At 47.2% G+C, this 20,838-nt stretch overlaps 1 protein-coding gene across 2 annotated transcripts in view; it reads right to left on the bottom strand.

Moving 5' to 3' along the window:
• Positions 1-20,838, bottom strand: part of LOC146867967 (sperm flagella and cilia-associated protein 1-like) — a 368,080-nt gene that overhangs the window by 283,682 nt on the left and 63,560 nt on the right. For both annotated transcript variants that reach the window (XM_085608716.1, XM_085608715.1), the window contains exons 5-6: positions 19,423-19,507; positions 16,965-17,061 (exon numbers count right to left, since the gene is read on the bottom strand). In XM_085608716.1, coding sequence (XP_085464842.1) covers positions 16,965-17,061; positions 19,423-19,507 — 182 coding nt within the window. The remainder of the gene's footprint in view (positions 1-16,964; positions 17,062-19,422; positions 19,508-20,838) is intronic.

Below are 20,838 nucleotides of genomic sequence, written 5' to 3'. Positions count from 1 at the left end.
ACCAGTGTGGCTGCTGTTTGGCATGGCTAAAATATAGTGGTGTAGAGGAGAGTGGCATGGAGTGGCATAGAGTGGAGTGGCATAGATTGGAGTAGAGTATCGCAGAGTGTATTGGCGTAGAGTGTCATTGAGTGGAGTAGAGTGGCGAATGGTGGAGAATAGTGTTGTGGAATGGAGTGGCAGAGAGTGTCATTGAGTGAAGTTTTGTGAAAATGATTGTCAAAGAGTGGGGGGGCGCAGAGTGGCATATAATGGAGTGGAGTATAGTGTTGTGGAGTGGTGTAAAGTGGAATGTTGAAGAATGGAGTAGAGTGCCATACAGTGCAGTTACGCCACTCCACTCTATGACACTCATAGAGTGGAGAGGCGTAAAGTGCGGTGGCGTATAGTAGAGTCTCATAGAGTGTTGTAAAGTGGAGTAGAGTGTCATAGAGGGGAATGGCATGGAGTAGCATAGAGTAGAGTGGAGAGGCATAGAGTGGAGTGGAGTAGTATGTCATAGAGTGGGGTGGAATAGAGTGGAGAAGAGTGGCGTAAATTGGAGTGGAGTGGAACGTCATTGAGTGGAGTGTCATAGAGTGGCGTGGAGTAGAGTGTCATAGAGTGGAGTGGATTAGAGTGATGTAGAGTGTCGTGGAGTGGTGGGGAATGAAGTAGCATAGACTGGAGCAGCATGGAGTGAAGTGGCATGGAGTAGAGTGGCGTAGAGTGGTGTGGAGTGGCGTACAGTGGAGTGGCTTAGAGTGAAATGGTGTGGAGTGGAGTACAATGGGGTGTCGTAGAGTTGAATAGAGTGTTGTGAAGTGGAGAAAAGTGGAGTGGCATAGAGTGGAGTAGGTCGGAAGAGTGGAGTGTCTCAAGAGTGGAGTAGAGTTGAATAGAGTGTCAGAGAGTGGAGTCAAGTGGAGTATAGTAGCATGGAGTAAAGTGTTATGGAGCAGAGTGTTGTAGAGTAGAGTGTGATAGAATGGAGTAGCATAGAGTGGAGTAAAGTAGTGTGGAGTTGCATGGAGTATCGTAGAGAGGAGTGACTTGGAGTGGATATGTGCCAGTTCGAAGGTTCTATGTGTGTGTGTGTTTAAAACCGATGAACCTAAAATCCTACTGTGTGTGTGTGTGTGTATCAAATATAAATAGGTGAAACCCAAATCCTCTAATAGCAGATTGGCAAGAGGCCTTCAGGCAAAATGAAATTAGCCTAGCTGCCGCTGATATATAAAGACAAAAGAAGTGAGAATGACGAAGACGCCAACCAATGGTAAGTAATGGGTGGGCTCTAAGCACTTTTAAGTTTGAGATACGATAGATGTCGAAGAGAAAGCTGATGCACGCTGCCTCCGCAAGACCTCAAAAAAGTTTTGGATCTACACACATCTTTCCTATTATTGGTTAATTGAATATCCTTGTGCCTCTGCACTTCCAATAATTATTTTCAATTTCTTCAAAGGCCTAACAGATGAAGTACTGGTAGTGGACAGTTATTTTGAAGTTAACTTATCTGTTTACTACTTTTCCTGCAAGTCTTCTCTTTTTTGTGTGTGAGTTTGTAAAGAGAGGTGCTTCCTTCATGCCAATTCCTTGCCTAAAGAAATGTAGGATCACTTTTGGGGTGCCGAGATTCCTTTGAGCTGAATGATAGGTAAAAAGTCTCAAACGCTGTTTACAACATGGAATCACCTGCCCTGCATTAGTTCTATACTGTACCCGAGATGCAGCGTGAACAGTTTTGAGGCATTCTACAGAAAACCCTTCAGAGCATTCATTCATCTAGCCATCATGGTAACCCATGAAGTACAGAAAAGCCTAGCTGCAAGCATAGCACGTTTGCTGCTTGCGGCCAGTAAGAATTATCTGAGTATTACTGCGGATGTACTGACATGGTAGGATTAGACTGATAACCTCACAAGATGTATGTGAATGTGAGAAGTCAAAATAAATGAAGAAGCACCACAATCTAAGGGGCATATTTTACATGAAAATGGCGCGGCGCTGCACGCCATCTTCCTACACCGAGCTGCGTCATTCGGAAAGTGCAGGGATGCTTCGTATTTACCAGGAATATGACGCATACCTGTGCTTTCCTCTGTGCTGGTGCACAATTGGCTGTCTAGCGCCAACGCGGGCGCCCTTGCACCTTTCTGAACAGCAACAATAATTTTGGGCGTTTTCCTCCTTCTATGTGTGCTGCACCACTTTGATGCTTCCCCTGGGGAGGCGTTAGAATCTAATGCATTCCCAGGTTTACAAAACTTGGGAGTGCATCAGAATCCATGGGTGTTTTGTGGGAACACCCACAGAAACACCCATGGAACGTCCCTTTCGCGCAGAGTAATGCCTGAAAGGGGGCTATATTCACAAGGCCATGAAAAACCATACAGGGTAGCTTTGTGTGGCCTTGTAAATATGGGCAGACACACTGCGCTGCCGGTGCATTAAAAAAATTGCGCTTCGGTGGCGCAAGGGGCTTGTAAATATGCCCCTAGGTCTGATCTACATGGCAACATGTGTAAGTACCGGGAGGACTAGCAGGAGCAGCCAGCCATTGTACTGGACATATTTGAGCTATTCCTGAGAGATGTACTGCTTAATTATGCATCAATGTGTTCCTGTGGCTAAATCGATAGGAGGATGGTTCGGCAGTGGAAAACCTTTGCCACAATTCCAGCATAATTCCATTTTGAGGCATACTCTGTATGGAGGCTGGATCACTAAATAATTATTTCAACTTTCATCTGGACACGAATCCCAAATATAATCTGCTTGAATAGGAAATCTTCAAAAGCATGGCTGGCTACATCTTGTGACTCTGGATCTCCATCTGAATGATGGACAGGTAAGGCATTCCAGGACTTTGCTCCTAGGAATGCAAGAGGCAATCCTCCATCACAAACTACTGTTCGATCCTACGTTCACCAAGATGAACTAGTTGTTCCATGCTGCTGCTTTCAGGATTTCAACTCTTGACCAAAACTCTTGGGGGGTTATCCGCATTGTACAAAGGCCTGTACAACACTGTACATCCTCTAGCCTCCTTCTCCTTGCTGGAAGCCTAATCACCCTCTTAACTAGTGCACGCCCCTCTCTCCTGGGTAACCTATCTACGGCAACAGTAGGCCCTCAGTGACATTTTCTAAATCCTCCTGGACCCGCAATTACCAAAAATCTGGAATTCTGATGATAGCTGTTCTAGCCATATCCCGCAGCCTTTTAAGGGACATATTATCTTATCAAGAAACGGCGTTAAAATTATCGCCGCTTTAGCGGCAGAAAACTGCTGCTAAAGCGGCGATAATGGGCTTGATAATATGCCCTTGAGAATTCCCATAGAAGCCCATGTCCTGGTGTCAACATGGGCTTCTATTTATTATTATTATTTTATTATGCTTGTCCTAAAACCACAAACGTAGCAGCTTAATTTACTCTTTTCACCATTAGGTACCTGTGCAGCTATCATGTTGACAATTGGGAAGTTGCTTTGAGCATCAATCAGTAAGTCAGGATTTGTAGAGCCTGGCTGATCACCTGAGAGGGTATCCAGGACTAGGATGCTCTGTGATCAGTCACAGAGCCAGGTCTTGAGTCCTTTTCTGAATTTCGTGAGAGAGGAAGCTGTACAGAGTTAAGGAGGAGGTTGTTTCAGGACTTGGCAGCGACGTAGAAGATGGAGCGATGGGGAGTGTGAGCGAGGGAGGCAGTGGCGGCTCCTCCGCTAAGGCGGAGGAGCGTCGCCACACCGCTTTGAGAGTAGTGCAGAGGAAAAATAAAATGCCAATAACTGAACGTTATTATCATTTTATTTTTCCGTTCCTCGGTGCAGGGATGGACATGGCTGGCCAGAGCAGGGGCCAGGAGGAGAAGTGGTTTTCACTCCCTAAGTGCGCATGAACTGTTTTACTGGCCCTCTTGGGCCAACCAAACAATTTGTGCGCACTTTGCACCTTCCCCACCAGGCTGTAATGTACAGCCTGGTGAGGAACATGCACAGGCTCCCTGTCCCCATCTAAGCGCCGAACTATGGCGCTCAGACCAATCACCACGCTGCATTGAAGCGTGGTGATTGGCTTAGTGGAACCAATCACAACGCTGCAGTGCAGCGTTGTGATTGGCTTCGGGAACCCGGGTGCTTCCTGTGACGGAGGCAGCAGCTGTGACGCGATCGCAGGAAAGTTTTCTTTCTTTTTAAAAACAAAATTCTACCCCCCACCTTCCCCCACCCCCGTTCGCAATCAGCCGCCAGTGGAGGGAGGCGGTGCCCAGGTGCCTGGAAGGTTGGTGGTAGTTCAGGCAATTGTTGTTGTAAGCTGGTCCTTGTCTTTGGTCATGGAGTGCTTTGTAGGCGTGGGTCACAATCTTGAATTGACTGCTTTTCTGGACAGGTAGCCAGTGGAGCGTCCTGAGGTGGGGTGATATGGGTCCGTTTGGGGAGGTCGAGGATGAGTCTGGCAACTGACTTCTGTATCATCTGAAGTCTCTTCAGGAATTGGGTGGTGATTTCTGCATAGAGCTTGTTGCTGTAGTCGAATCGGCAGGTGACTAAGGCTTGGGTGACAGTTTTTCTGGTGTCGACAGGGAGCCATCTGAAAATATTTTGGAGCATGGGAAGGGTGTGGAAGCAGGCAGAGGATACTGCATTGATCAATGGTTTGAAGTGTTTTTTATTCCCTGGCAATAGCAGAAAAAAACTCACAGGGAGATTTCAGTTCTAGGTTCCAGTATTGTCTGAATTTCACATGGAATCTGAAAATTTTGTTTTTGAAAGAGTGCCAGTTTTAACCTAGGCTTTGTAAGACCTACTGTTTGCGGCTGAGATGTCCGGTCCATAGGCCTTCCAGGGTATTGTTCATCAAGGCAGTAGGTTTATATATATTTCATGAAAGAGAATTTTCCATTGAAGTGAAGAAGCAATAAAATTCCAGCTCATCTCTATCTTGGTTGCATGAACATTGTCAGGGGGTACTTGAGGCTAGAAGATGAAATTGAAGCTAAGAAATAAAAACAGAAAGAGTCGGTGGACTTACCAGTAGAGGCAAGTGATGTTCGGTTATTTGAAGAAGATTTCTTGTGAAACACTATTCAGAGAAAATAGCTTGTGAGTCTACGATTTGTCCTTAAAAAAGAGAGTTCTCTATAATGTAAGTGGGAAAAATGACTGTTATTGTCTCGTTTACTGCTGGCCAAAGCATTAAAGTCTCACACTATTAGTAGATTTCTTTTAATTAATTTTGATTGGGATAAGTTGCCCAGAGAGGTGCCTTTAAGTGTATCCAATGTTTGGCAGCGGGTTAGGGGGTTAAGGATCTTATAAAGACAACAGTTAGCAAACTCTTTCAAAGAACCGTTGAGGTGGTGAGGGATGGTTTGAGCTTGATTTTTCTCTTACAGGTTTTGATGACCAGTTACTAGACCAGTGGTCCTGCTAATGTTATAAAGTTAGATGGAAAACAAGGTAGCTTGACAACAGAGCCAGAAGCATTGGTGAGCAAGAGTCTCTAAAAGGCAGGATAAATATGTCTCCATGATACAGATGTCCCCATGATATTGAAGCTTGTGGATTTGATGAGGTTGACATTTTTGTAACATTTGCAAAAGGCTCAACATCTAAATGTGTTGAACAATATTTTGTTTTTGAATCTGTGTGTGAGTTTTGGGGCAGTGTATGATGTGTGATTATTTATCATCACAAGATTAATAGTTTGGAGCGAATAATATCATATCTGTGTTTTAAGTGGCTTCATACCAGCTTGGTTTTGGGAATAGGTTAAAGGTCTTAAAGTGGAAGAGCTGCTGTAGAGATGTGTGTAGAGTAGAGAGAACATCACGATAACACATTAACTACAGTCAGATTAAAAGGTAAACAAATCCAGAGGTGAATCAAAATGCTATGGTGTTGGATAATTGTTCAGGTATCTTACATTTACGTGATTAATGAAAATGGCTTTATGGCTTATTACCTGTAGGCATATTTTTCTCAGATTGTGATAGAGTAGTGGACAAGCTTTTCTCTCTCTCTTGGAATCTATCTATCTACTTTGTCTGTCTGTCCATCTGTCCGCCTACCTATCTATCTACCTACCCACATACCGTTTGATGGAATATCCAATGCTGAATGACTGCAGATTACATCCCCTGCACAGAGAACCTGTTGATTATTTTTTGTTTTTTCTAAAAATATCCAAAATTCCATATTTTCTGCATTAAAATATCAGCATCTATAACGTTTCACTGTGTAAGTCTGAATGAAACAATTATGGGTAATGCTGTGCCAATTTATTATTCACATGAGTCAGATAATTCATATGACAAAGTAACATTACAGTGGATCACTCCCAGTCTTCTTCGCAAAAACCATTACAGAGTGCAACGATATACCACAGGTCCTTCACATTTCATTTGAAGGAAGGTAGAGGTCTGAGATTTGCTAATGACCACAAGATGAGACAGTAAAAATGTGACCAAAAGACATACACACCTTCTACCACTGGATATCCACTCCACTGGATAAACAGATACCAATAAAACTACACCCAGGTTTGCCCATAAAAAAGGAAACCACACAGAATAATGACACAGTCAAAAGAATGAACACAGCGCTCAATGTGCTACAACGCAAATAGAGAAAATCAAGAAATGAAACAGAAGCACACTATGCACCTATAACTGAGCCTACAGAAGAGCTAAGAGAATCACAAAAACGCCACATTGCTCCAAATCCATAACTAAAGCTGACTGCCTTTCTAAAGACCTCCATATTTTAGCAGAATTCCACAACCCAGAGTGTCAAAAGACAGAAATACCACAATCACAAGACCTAGAGATTAAAAAGCCAGGTCTTAAGGCTCTTCCTGAACAAAAACAAATTGGACGACACCTAAATCATGCTAAAACTGGAAGGCCAGAAGACCTCTACAACTCAAAGCTTGATAACTGCCTTCGCATGATAAACTCATGGATGATGGATATCTATATAAAGCTAAACACAGCAAAGACAGAGATCATGGCATGCAACAATGTCAAAAATACCAGCCACCATCATATGGCTCCAGGAACTCGAGGTCCCTCCAAAAACATCAAGAGAAGTCAGAAACTTAGAGGTAATCCTGGATTCAGACCTATCTTTGATACCATATGTTAAGAATTTCACAGTGAGCGGCTTCTGCACAATGAAAACACTCCATAGCATCTTCCCAAACCTTGGATACCAAAAGAAACTGCAAGCCATCCTCACACTTGCAATCTCCTAGCTTGACTATGCCAAAAACCTATACCTTGGTGCAGTCACATTCACCATACACAAAATACAACTAATTCAAAATGCTGCTGCAAGACTTCTTCTCTGCCTTCACCCAAGATAATGCATTACTTCAGTCCTGCAATCACTCCACTGGCTACATATAGCTAGAAGGACAATGATCAAGGCACTCTGCATTGGCCACAGAACATCCCAATGAAAAGTACTACTATACTTGCAAGTTAAATGCCATTCACTGAAGTTTGCTACCAGCCAGCATTTGAAGCATCCATTAGCATATGTACTTCAAAAAACAGTGGTAGGGGGCGTGGCCAAGATAGCGACCTGAAGAGACGTGAAGCTCGGAGGCTCCCCGCCACGGCCCTTCGCCCTGGGTTACGCTGTGCCTGCAGTCCCCCAACTTTTACAGCAAAACCTGTACTGATGTCAGGAGGCATGGCGATACTGTGACGTGGGGCCCGTTGTGCCGCTTAAGCGGCGGAATCCAAGGAAGTCGCCTGTGGAGGGCCCGGCGTTCTGCGGCAAAGTGACCGCGGTGCCTGCGAGGAGAGACGGCGGGTGCCCTCGCTGGCCCGGTGTTCTGGCTTGGGCACAGTTCAGGTGTGGCGGGTCGCGCACCGGAGAGTGTCACCTGCGGGGAGCGGCCCCGAAGCTGAGGAGAGGTGAGCGCAACTCCCCGTACTGACTTGCGCCAGGCTGGAGGTGCGCTGGGCGGCCGGCGCACAAAATCGAGGTCGCGGCGCCGGGCCTAGCTGCGCCAGAGCGCGACTCTCCGGGCGTGCGCCAGCCTGCTGAACTGGGACGAAGGAGCCTGGAGATAGAAGTGGTGAACAAAAAGGAATAAAGTAAGACTAAATCAATAATAATAACAATAGGCCCTCAAAAGACAGAGAGAAGCAAAAATATACACGGTTATTGGAAAAAATATAAGGACAGTTTATATACAATATACAGTGATTCAGTCAAGGCTGTCTCTTATTTTTTACAACAAAAATAAGAGACAGCCTTGACTGAATCACTGTATATTGTATATAAACTGTCCTTATATTTTTTCCAATAACCGTGTATATTTTTGCTTTTCTCTGTTTGGTCACAATACAAAAGGTTATGGTTTTTTCACTGGGGATCACATTGCACTGCGAATGTAAGAAAGAAAAGATTGCTTGTATATATGAAATGTTTTATATGTGATTTAAAAAGTGTTTATTAAATAAAGTCCTCTGTTGGGGCTTGAAAAAAATCTTTTGAAAGAAAATTGGTCTTTTGAGGGCCTATTGTTATTATTATTGATTTAGTCTTACTTTATTCCTTTTTGTTCATGGCTTACATATGTGAGATTGATTCATAAGCAACCATTGTCGTTGTATGAAATAGATTAATAATTTCAAATGAGTTCCTTGTGAATGTTGTTTGCAGTACTTTGTACTTACCCGGTTCACAGGGACATAAGGGTTGCTCTTGTGTTCTATAATATGGAGATAGAAGTGGGCCACAGTGCAAGTAACCACAGTGGCCGATCGAGATCCAATAAACAGTGCAGCTGCCCCGGGCCGCGTGGTGACTGGAGCCACCCTTGACTTCTGGACCTTGGGGGCCGCCGCTCCTGTAGCTCTCCTGACAGGAGTTCCCCCCCGCCCTGATCTTTGGTGTGCGTTTGGGTGGCCGGGAGTGGCCTTCACTTACCTTCCTTACCGGGGGCAGTCCTGCAGCGCGGCGCTGTGTTCAGGAGTTGGCGCCTCGACGCTGTGAAGGTGGCGGCTCACGGTGCGCCTTCCTTGGACTAGAGGGGTGGCCCAGAGTTTCGGACCCATAGGCCGCCTCCCCTCATGGCTCCGCTGCGACTGGAGTTGGCACGCCTGGAGTGGTGTGGGGTCAGCCTGATACAACTTGGAGCCTCAGGTACGCTTCCCGGGCCCGGGAGTGTTGGGCGGAGCGCGGAGTGGGGGAGAGGCGGCAGCGGTGCCCAACGGGTCGGGTGCCACAGGGGTCGATCCCCATAAGGGTAGTGCGGGGCGCACTGCCCTTCTCAAAGTGTGATGCCAGAGGCCCGCCCGCCGGTGACTTTCCGCGCCCGGAGCCATACCTAACGGCGCGCACGGGGCTGGTTCGATTGGCGTCCTCTGGCTTTGGTCTCGGTGGGACTCTGGCCAGCTGCTTCAGAACTGGTCCGAACCTCGGTGCTTGCATCGCCATAGCGGATACTGCGGCCTCGGGATCGTTATTCCTGGACTGGGGCTCTGGGGTCTGACAGCTCTTGGGATCTGGGGCATCTGGGCCTGCTCCCTGGTTTAGAGGGGGCAGCCAAAAGGACTTTACGGACCAGCCGTGGACTCCTCTGAGTTACATGCAGTCTTGCGGGGGAGGTCCTTGTTGCGCTGTATGTTCTTGCTCTCTCTGAGGTGTACCTCCCCCACCGACCGGGCTGGGATCACGGCCCCGGGTGCGCCCAGTTCGCGCCCTCCCTCTTCCCGCCGCTGCCTGAGACCGCTTTTGTGAGGATTGGCCGCAGCCTGGGGACGGCGGCTTGGGATACATCACCTCTTCAGGAGACTGAGGGCGGACCCCCCGAGCGGATTTATCGCTACGCCCAATGGGCAGCAACTCAGTCGTCCCATTAGTGGCACCACCATGGCCAACATGAGGAAAAAGGGGGATCGCTCCTTGAAAGATATGCTCACAAACGGGTCAGCAGCTGGAGACAGGGTGGGCTCCACCCCCCATCCTCGACGCAGTCCACTCGACAGGATGAAGGCGAGGTGCCCATCACCCGGGCATTTCTTGAATATCTTTTTAACACCCTTCGTGAAGACTTTCAAACACTTAAACAAGAGGTGGCAGGGGAGGTGCTAGAAGTCCGCCGCAATGTGGACGAGCTGGGAGAGCGTGTGGCAGGCCATAGAGAACGGTGAGCACTCTAAATCTGAAGAAGTTGAGCAGCTACAGCAAGAAGTCCTTCGACTTAGGGATCAGCAGGTCGACCTGCAGGCTCATGCGGAGGACCTTGAAAATAGGTCCCGCCGCAACAACATCCGCGTGAGGGGTGTCCCATTACAAGCGGAAGGGGCAAATGTGACTGAATACCTCCAGGGCCTCTTTCGGGACATTCTAGGGGCTGGCCAGGACTTTGAGATCCGCATCGATTGCGCCCACAGGGTGGGCCTTGGGCGAAAGGCACCGGCTCCCCCACCAGACATCTTGGCTTTCATGCCAGACTTTCCCCTAAAGGAGCGCATTTTAAAGGAAGCTCGCCTAAAACAACCACTCACGTATCAGGGGCACGCCATAGCTCTCTACAAGGATTTGGCCTCCATCACCCTTCAGAAGCAAAAAGCTTTCAAGGACGCGACCACCTTTCTAAAAGCCAATGGAGTGCCCTACTCGTGAGGCCATCTCTTCCGCTTAATCTTCAGGTGGAATGGCAGGCTACACCAACTCCGCTCGTTCCAGGAGGTATCCGACCTACTCGGACTTACTCACCGCAGCCCTGACTCTTCTCCTAAACCATTGCAAAGCTCTTCCAGGGATGGATGGCAGCGGATGGGACGTCGTCGATCACCTTTGACAATCGTGAAGCCGGATCACGCCACGATTACCACTGAACGGGCTTCGGCCCTCGCAGCAGTAACAAGAGACACTTCTAGGCCGGACTCTCCGTAATCTCACTATGGGGGGCGATACGAAGCATCACACTTTCGCAACCGCGGGGAGGGGTGGCGGGCGGGGAGCCCGGGTCGTCCGGACACCATGTTCACCCTGTTATTCTATTTCCGTTTGTTCTTGGCTCGGGCTGAGGATATTGGACAATGTTTGGCCATTGGGATTGTTTCGTGGGGGGGTGGGGGGGGGAGGGGGCGGAGGGGGTGCGAGGGGGGGTACCGGTGTGCGGCCAAGGGGAGGCCATAGAGGCAGAAGGCATTCTGGAAGGTGAGCCAGATTGTGGCGGCGTCACTGAGTCGCCTTCTCATAAACACAAATGGTCGGTGTCCAGCCTACACACATTCAATGAGCTACGATGTCTCCCATGACAACCCAAGTCCTCACCCTCAATGTGAAGGGGTTAAATAGCCCCATAAAGAGGCGGGCGATTCTGAGTTATCTAGAGAACTCTGGGGCCTCAATTTGTCTGTTACAGGAAACACATTTACTACCCAAAGACTGGCATAGAATGAGATCCCGAGCATTTCCTCACCAGTTCTACTCCTCTATGCCAGATAAGAAAGGGGGGGGGGGTGGCCATACTGTTGGTGCGACACTTTCATGGTGACATTGGGGACAAAATAGCAGAGGTAAAGGGGAGGCTACTGGCTTACAGGTTCTGGGTGGGGGGTACCACCGTTATTGTGGGCTCCCTTTGCGCTCCCAACGCTGGACAAGAGCCGTTTCTCACAGATTCCCTGTCCGAAAACCTGCTTCACCATGACCGGCAAATTTTAATTGGGGGCGACCTCAACTTAGTCATGGACTCGGATAAAGATCGATCGGATCAGCGCCAGGGGGGATCAGGGGCGATCTCGAGCGCGGGACGGGACTGGCTACGGAGTAGGGGGCTGATAGATCTCTGGCGAGCGGCTCATCCCCACAGCTCGCAATATTCCTTTTATTCCCATGTACATCAAACATATGCTCGGCTGGATCACTTTATAGGGTCGTCCGACCTCAACGTATTGGTCCAGTCTGTTGAAATTCTCCCGGTGGCTCTTTTCGATCATGACGCCGTGACTGTCATGCTTGACCTTCGCCCTCTGCACCGTCCAAAGGGGAGGTGGCGCCTTCGGGAATCCCTACTGCAACGTCCCGACGTTCTACAACAAGTGCATAAATGCATCACTAACTATTTGGCTGATAATGATTCCCCTGACATACCCTTGACTGCATTATGGGGGGCCCTTAAAGCAATAGTGAGGGGGGAACTCATAGCTATTTCCGCGGCAGATAACAAGATTTGTAAAGAGTGAGAGAGGAGCTGATGGCCAAAGTGGCAGAACTCGAAAGAGTTCACAGTCGTACTGGTGCCCCGAGAATGTGGCGACAGCTGAAAGCGGCCAGGGCCCAGCTAGCTAGCCTGGACCTTGAAAGGGCAGAGTATGCCGCCTTACGACTCAAACACTCCTACTATGTTGGGGGCGATAAGACGGGGAAGCTCCTGGCGAGTAAACTTCGAGCCAGGGCTCAACGATCCAAAATCGCGGCCCTCAGTACCGGTGAGCGGGTCGAAGACGATGAGTGGATTTCAGAAGCCCTCCGTGAGTTCTACGCCACTTTGTATAGTAAGGACCCTTCGGTCGATGGTTCGGGGGAGGCCTATCTTAGCGAGGCAGCGGTTACCGCTCTAAACGCGTCTGGTGCTACAGCGTTGGACGCTCCAATTAGAGTGGAGGAGGTTGTGGACGCAATATCCCGCCTTAAACCTCTGAAATCCCCGGGGCCGGATGGGTTCTCGGCGGGATTTTACAAAGCCTTTTGCCAGCCCCTTGCCCCGATTTGAACTCGCCTGTTCAACTCCTTCAAGGGAATGGGCTCTATCCCTGCGGATATGTTGGAGGCCGATATAGTGGTCATTCCCAAACCTGGGAAGGATCCCACTCAGTGCGCAGCGTACCGGTCAATCTCTCTTCTTAATCTTGAGCTAAAGCTCTTTATGGGTGTCCTGGCTACCAGACTGGGCCCCCGCTTGCCGGGTATTATCGAACCTGACCAATCGGGTTTCATACCCAACAGGCAAAGCAGTGACAACACCAAGCGGTTAATGCACTTAATAGACAAGGCCCACTTCATGGATCTGGACGCCGTCTTGCTTTCAGTCGACGCTGAGAAAGCGTTCAACAGGGTGGACTGGGGATTTTTGGATAAGACGCTGGCCCATTTTTGCATAGGGACTCATTTTAGGGCTTGGGTCGCAAGCTGCTATGATCAACCTACAGCGGGTCAATGGGGTCAGTTCCCGGCCGTTTGACATCCGGCGGGGCACAAGACAGGGGTGTCCTCTTTCACCTCTGCTCTTTGCGCTCTACATTGAACCCCTAGCGCAACGGATAAGGGACAACCCCAACATCTCTGGTATCCCCTTCGGCCACACTGTTAATTTATATGCGGACGACATCTTGGCGACTCTTGATACTCCCAGCCGCTCGGTCCCAGCGTTCTTACAGGAGCTGACTGACTTTGGTAAAGTCTCGGGCTTTAAAGTTAACATGGGGAAATCCATGCTGCTGCCGCTGGGCCTCAAGGAGAATGCTCCAGAGAGCACGGTTGTTGAATTCGGGAAATTGCATCCCCAATCTGAAATCCCCTATTTGGGGATAATTCTGGGTCCACCGACCAAACAATTGCCCGAAATTAATCCGTCCTCCACTCCCAAATCATTTATGATCTTTGTAAATGGCAGACTCAACCCCTATTGCTGCTCGGCCGCGTGGCAGCGGTCAAAATGTCAATTTTGGCAAAAATACTATATATATTTCAGACAATCCCGGTGGGACCCCTCCATGCGGTACATCCACTCATTGCAACAAGAGCTACTCCATTTTATCTGGGCAGGGAAGCGCCCGAGGGTCCGCAGAAACATTGCCTACCGCCCCCCGAATGAAGGGGGGTTGGGGATTCCCCACCTACTGACCTACTATAGAGCGGCGCAATTTTGCTATCTCGTGGAATGGAGTAGACCTGAGTCATGGAAAAGATGGCTGTTCCAGGACAGACCGATGGCAGGTCTCTCCTTGTGGAAGATACCATTCCAGAAACCTACGGATAGACCAAGGTACCTCAATAGATCTCCCATCACGCCCTCAGTAGTACGGGTGTGGGATGCGGTGGCGACCCAGCGGCATCTTACATCCTTTCTCTCGTCACTTACGCCCTTATTTGACAACCCGGCATTCCCTCCAGGACTTGACACGAGGGCTTTTCCGGAATGGCAAGTCTCGGCCTGTAAATCTGCATGACACCTATTTGATATTGACGGGTTTCTCCCATGCGCTGAGTTGACTGACTGGCACGGCATTAAACATCCCAAAAAATGTCAATATTTCCAACTTCGCCATTGGTTACTTCAACCTGACACGCGCCCTTTAGTGAGTAGACACCTTACGATCTATGAGAAGTGGCTTTTATCGAAGCACTCTGACCGCCATTTGATTTCTGAACTATATCTTATGTTGCGCCCCCCTGCCTCCCTGGAGCGTTCGGCTGGGCAGCGACGGTGGGAGACGGAGCTAGGCAGGAGCCTTTCATTAAAAGAGTGGCAACAGATCTACTACAGAGCGAACCATACGGCCAGGAACACAACAAGCAGGGAAGCTGCGGTTAAGGTCACCCTTTACTGACACCTGACTCCGGACCCGCCTTAATAAAATTAACCCGGATCGTAGCCCCACCTGTTGGAGGGACTGTGATGAGGAGGGCACATTGATGCATATCCTATGGGACTGTAGGCAAGTGACAGGTTACTGGGCGGCAGACCTTGCTGATATAGACACTTACTTCGACACCAAAATACCCCGCTTCCCTGTCTATACTCTTCTAGGGTTGCCTAATGCACTCACCTTCCCATTGAAATCTATTCGGGGAAACAAATGGGGCTAGCAGTGGGCGCAGCAGTACAACATATCTTATCGCTATGGGGCACGCAAACACGCTCGACACACACTGGGTGGTTACACAAACTGTGGTATATTATCGGGATGGAACGCATACACGCTAACCTGACCCACTCATCAGATTCCTTCTGTACTATCTGGCGCCCCATCCTGGCATTGCTGGCGCATGAAGTTAATGAAGTCACAGGCTCCAAATACCTCCGCTTACTCCGACTTACTGACGCCTCACGCTCTAAGGGTACAGAATAGGGGGCACTTCATCTTCTGGTTCACGTGGAGAGGTAGCACACCGGTACTGGGGTGGGGAGGGGGGGAGTTTGGGGGAGTTGGGCTAGGGAGGGAGGGGGTATGTAAGGGGCAGGTTTCACCAGGGTTCAGACCTAGGTACTGCCCTTTCAAAGTATGCTATAATTTTTTGGGCCTAAGGCATATGGAGAGTAGTTCCCAACTTTGGCTCCGTACGCTAGGTATAAATCGCCTACACCAAGTGGTGGGGTCTGTTGGGCTACGTATTGGTGAAAATGGGTATGTCTGAATGTCAATTTGCCTGCTTAAAACCAATAAATAAAGTTATTTTAAAAAAAAGACAGTTGTAAACATGGCTATTTCCAAGATATCTACATCACCCCCCATCCCTGGGATAAAACCTGGAAAGGTAATACCTTCAAGTTAAATCTTTAGCGTACATCCCACTGATAGGGAACAACCCAACCATCAAACTACATTGTATATGTAGGTAAGCAAAAACAGTTGACCTATAGTTCCCCTGAGCTGTATATAGTTATGTCAATTAATATACAACATTTCAGGCCCACACTAATAGTTATACCCCACTCAGCGGTTGGCAGCCAATTATACCTCACATGAAACATTGCTGCTACGGGGCTTCAACATCACCACTAGCCATTACCAAATGAGCAGGCATGGAATAACTGAAGAGATCTGTCACATAATGCTGATAAATTGTAGGATTTTAATGTACTCCACCACGGAAGATCCCAAATAATCATACACTAAGGCCCCTTCTCTACATCACACAATAGCACTCAGATATGCAATGATAGTTTACAAAGCCCATCCAATCTCTTCACTTTTTTCTTTCTCCTACCAAGCCAGCTCAGGACCAAAACTATAAACAAAATTTAAGGTTGGCGAACCCAGTGCAGTAACGAACGAAGAAGACCACGATCATTAGAAATACCATAGGGACCTCAGAGCTGCTTCCAGCTTCCAGAAAACCATAATCTGGGCACACTAATCGCTCGGACATCACCATTCACCACACTGCTAACGGTTTTGTCCCCTAACACAATACCCATATCTCGGTGGCCATCATGCATGACAGGATCACAAAACCCTTCCAACTACATACCCTACATTGCATGAAATGCTGCCCATGAAGGCAAGCACTTCAGTAGCCAACATAGGGGTAGTGAGTGCTATATAAGCACTGCAGTACAACACAGTGAGATGAGGCAGTGCTACGCAGGACAGGCAACAACTGAGCTCCTGGCACTCTTACTGGATAGTGTGTCATTCTTTTACAGAGAGGTCCAGAAGAATACCTCCAGCCCTTATTTGATGAGATGGGGCTGTGTCATGCAGAACCCAATCCGAGCTCCTGGAGCTCTAACGGAATGAGTTGAGGACGTCTCAAAAGCACTAATGTGGTGTGCTTACAGCATCCGGACGCACTCTGAGGTTGTTGTTGGATGCATTATGTTGGTGTTCCGTGGACCTCAAAGTTCATACAGGCTGAGGTCCTGAAGAGGTTCCTATGGTCCTGTCACAATGGACACCATCCATGTTCTGGAATCTCTTGCAGAAGAACCTGAGGTGCTGTTACACGGATCAACAGTTGAACCTGGAAATTCACATTGGCTGCACTGTTATGTTCTTTGGATCCTATGCCCTTACTCGATGTGGTGCTGTTGTATGGAACCCTCAGCTGCACTCTGACGTTCTCACAGGATGCGGTATTGTGATGTTCTATACAGGCTAAAATTCTTGTGAGGCGTGGCAGTGTTCTAAGCAACCCCTGCTGGTAAGGTGAAGCCAGATGGATACAAAAGCACAACTGCATGTGAGCAGATGATGCACGTGTCCTTTTAATCACTCACCTGTACAGTTTCCTGTAATGTCATCACTGCCTGCTCTTTCTCTTCCAATAGCAGGCGCACCTGGGGGTCAAGCTGAGCATAGAGGTTCTGATTTGTTCTACAAAGAGAAGTGATGCCACGTTAGATGTTTATCTCTTTCATAAGATACTTAGGATAAGCGAAGTGATTTCTACGTCAATCAGCCCATTGCGTACCATTGCGGCACTTCGGCCCCTAGGAAGGTCGGTATTGTTGGGAGGCTCATTTTGATAGAGAGGAGATTTTTAGCCTGAGAATGATAGGAAGAACATAGCACCAGAAGGACAAGATCTTATGCCCTGGGGTGGACAAGTTGACTCTAACTTCGTGCAATCCACCACCTCAACCGAAGGAGGCGCTGTTAGGCATGGCAGAGACGAAGTCTGCCTGCAATCACATTGCACATGGCAAGAGGGAAAAAGCGTTTACAACGCAGACAGAACTACGCAGTGCAATTACAACGCAGGCACTACAACGAACGCGTCGTTACCACGCTTTCCTTTACAATGCAAGTCGTTACAACGACTTGCTTTAGGGAACACATTGTTGGATTTTAAATCCAACACCTTCCCTACTGTTGCACAGACTAGAGTTGGAATAGTAAAATAAACTATTCCAAAGTCCAGCGATTTCCTATGGCAAGTCGTTGTAATGACTTGCGTTGTAATGGAATGCGTAGTAACGATGCGTTCGTTGTATTGCCTGTGTTGTAAAGGCATGTGTTGTAAAAGCATTCATGAATATGTCATACATCCGTGGCAAGATGGTGACAAGATTCTGCCTGAATTTAATTCAGCTTGATACAGAGCAAGGTTTTAAAAACCTTCCATCGGTAGGATGCTATTTTCATTTAGTAACCCAAGTTAGGTAGCATTGTGCTTTGAGTATATCAATTTTGCACATTAGAAAAGGGGTTATAACATACACTTGATTAATCGTAACCCTTTACACCCCAGTCACAGGATTTTGATAGGCCACGACTCATATGTTTCAAAACTCTGTCAGAGAAATTCGAACCCATCACACAATAAACATTTCGAACCCATCACACAAAAAACATTTCGAACCCATCACACAATAAACAAGCCTTACGACCAAACCCCCAGAAGAAATGTGTTTTTGTCTGTAGACTTAGAAAGAGGACATCATCGCCATGGGTGCAACACACAAAGAGACGAGAAAAAACACCCCTACAACTAAAGAACTAGCAAAATCATGTTTATGTGTTTTCTTTTGCTCCTATGTCCCACCATCCTTAAGTGCTCTGCTAGAAGGCACCGACCTACACCGTGCAGCTGTTTATCTGTGAATTCCTGCTTCGGTCAGTGGTACCACAGCAGCAGGTTTACGAGTGTGATAAGTTAATTATCTCTCAATCGAATTTAACAAAGAAGTGAGGTGCATGTTTAATCGTTATGGTATAATGACTACCGATTTGTTTCGGTCTTCACTGAGCCCAAAACCGTACGGAGTCTTGTAAAGGGAGATATTACCTGTGTATCCGCTTCATATGGTCCAGTCACCCCCACCCCTGACGCTGTGAAACTGATCCACAGAATCTGCTCAGTTTCTTCAGGGAGCTGTCTGTGCCTGTATAGAGTTACACTAGGAAAATGCTTGACCCAGACCTAGGTGTCTCGTTCAGTATTTACCGTGTCGATAGGATAACCCCGATTTTAGACATTTTTAAAAACAGGACGCAACTTAATTAATACAAGCAAAACTGCACAGATGTGTGGTCCTAAGGACTATCCCTCGTATGAAGAAGGTCTTGAGTGTACGTTATATTCTCACGGACAGATTCCTTCCCATCCTCTAATTACCCAGAGATCTGAATGTGAGATTAGTGCATCAGTGGATCTAGTTGTGCTCATAAACGTTTTAGGTGAATATATGGGTTGGTTATTACACTGATGCACAAGACCTTGGGCAAAACAGACACATCAACTCAAGAATCTGTTGCCTGATTATGTATAGGACCCTTCTACGAAATATCCACGGAACAGACCATGGCGGTATATGAGGTTTACATGTAAAGCTAGAACTTAAACAATAGTGAAGCACAAAACATAGTGCCAAGATGACTCACAAAAAGGACATTTGCGCTCTCCTGGACAGGTTTAAGAAAGAGTAAAGAATTGTATAACTGTTAATCCAGAGTTATCGCCACACCGTCCGAAGGGACAGCATCTATATTACTCTCTGACATAGTACACTATACAGGTAGACGATAAAGAAAGAGAAAACCAGTAGAACCCATATGTAGGTAGCTGTTGAGAAAATAAATACTAGCAGGTGCCCTGAGTGGCACAGAATGGTTTAAGAATCTGATAATGCACTGATGACCCAAAGAGATGAGTAGTCTTGTCGGATCCTTTGTTAGAAGTGTCAGTCAAATATAAGTGTGTGTAACGAAGTAGGTTAAGTAATAGTACGTTACCTTCCAAGGCTGCTGTACCCCCACTGCATGGGGTTTTGCTCTGTGAGGTTCCTCCTATAGGAAGGTGCATTCATGTTTGCTGTTTCTGTAAGACATAGAGTAACAGATCAATGTGTGAGATGGTGTCCCAAGACAGACCGGGTGCATTGCAATGTATTTATTTAATTTATATAAAGCGCCTGAATCACCCTCGAAGGGGTATCTCAGCGCTAAAGGTATTCATTTTTAAATTTAATTTATAAAGCAACTGAATCACCCCCAAAGGGGGAAATGCCATGTAGTCTTCTGTTACCTTAGACGCAGTCAGGTCTGGCCCTTCCAACAACTTCCTAAAGCATACCCCCACCCTTTCTGGCATTTTCGGAAGTACCTCTGACCTCCACTGATATAACAACAACTTCACATGCATCCAGAGAGCAGTTTTTTTTGCAGCCATTTTCCAATTATCTATTGTGACTTGTTTGTTTGGTGGGTTTTTAGGGTAGTAGTAGAATGATTACTGTGCCATGTCCAGGGGGTCTGTGTTCCTCTGGAATGTGCTGTTTCGAATCTAGCTCAGTAGTCAGTTGTTGAGTGTTGGCTGAACCTGCAGAACATGCTTGGAAGTGTTTCCTTCTGACAAATTACTGTTGTTGCATCACCATTTCCATGGAGATTTGCCGTTATAACACTATCCGTTCCTCCATCCTTCTCGGACTACACAGCACTACTTTGCATTACTTTAGGGACATTTTAGAGCAGTGGTTCCCAAACTTTTGACTCCTGAGGACCCCCATTGAGTCACCACTGGAAGCCGGGGACCCCCAAGCAATTTGTAGGATTTAAATTTCAAACATTAAAACAGTAATTCGAAAAAAATAAACAAACGTGTGCACTCAAAACAAATACTCAAATTACTAAGGATTTTAGGGGCATATTTACAAGTCCCTATCGCCATGGGAACATCACTTTTTGCGATGTTCCTGTGGCAATAGGGGCTTTGCCTTATTTACAAGGCAGCGTCAAGCCAATTATTGTGGCTTAACGCTGCCTTGTAAATAAGGCCCTCTTTCACGCAATGCTTAGCGTGAAAAAGGTGGGCAGTGGGAGTTGCAGTGGGCGTTTCACTCCAACACCCATTGATTTTGACGCTGCCTTCTATTTACAAGGTCAGCTTAAATAGGAGACAGCACCAAAATTAAGACTATGAAAAACCTGGTCTTAACTTGGCGAAATGAAAAGTGGTGCCTTATTGCTCCTCGTTTTTGCTTTTTCCAACAGAAAAAGCAAAACACCTTTGATTGTTTATGTTCAGGATGGTGACCCTTCCTGCACATAAACAATCTTTAATAAAAATGACGTTTTGTAACTTCCATGTATGCTGCATTAGGCAGCACACATAGAAGTCACAAAAAGGCATTACAAAATTGTTCATGT

Source organism: Triturus cristatus, chromosome 1_2 (assembly GCF_964204655.1).
Source record: "Triturus cristatus chromosome 1_2, aTriCri1.1, whole genome shotgun sequence".
NCBI lineage: Eukaryota > Metazoa > Chordata > Amphibia > Caudata > Salamandridae > Triturus > Triturus cristatus.
This window is presented reverse-complemented; position numbering and strand designations above follow the sequence as displayed.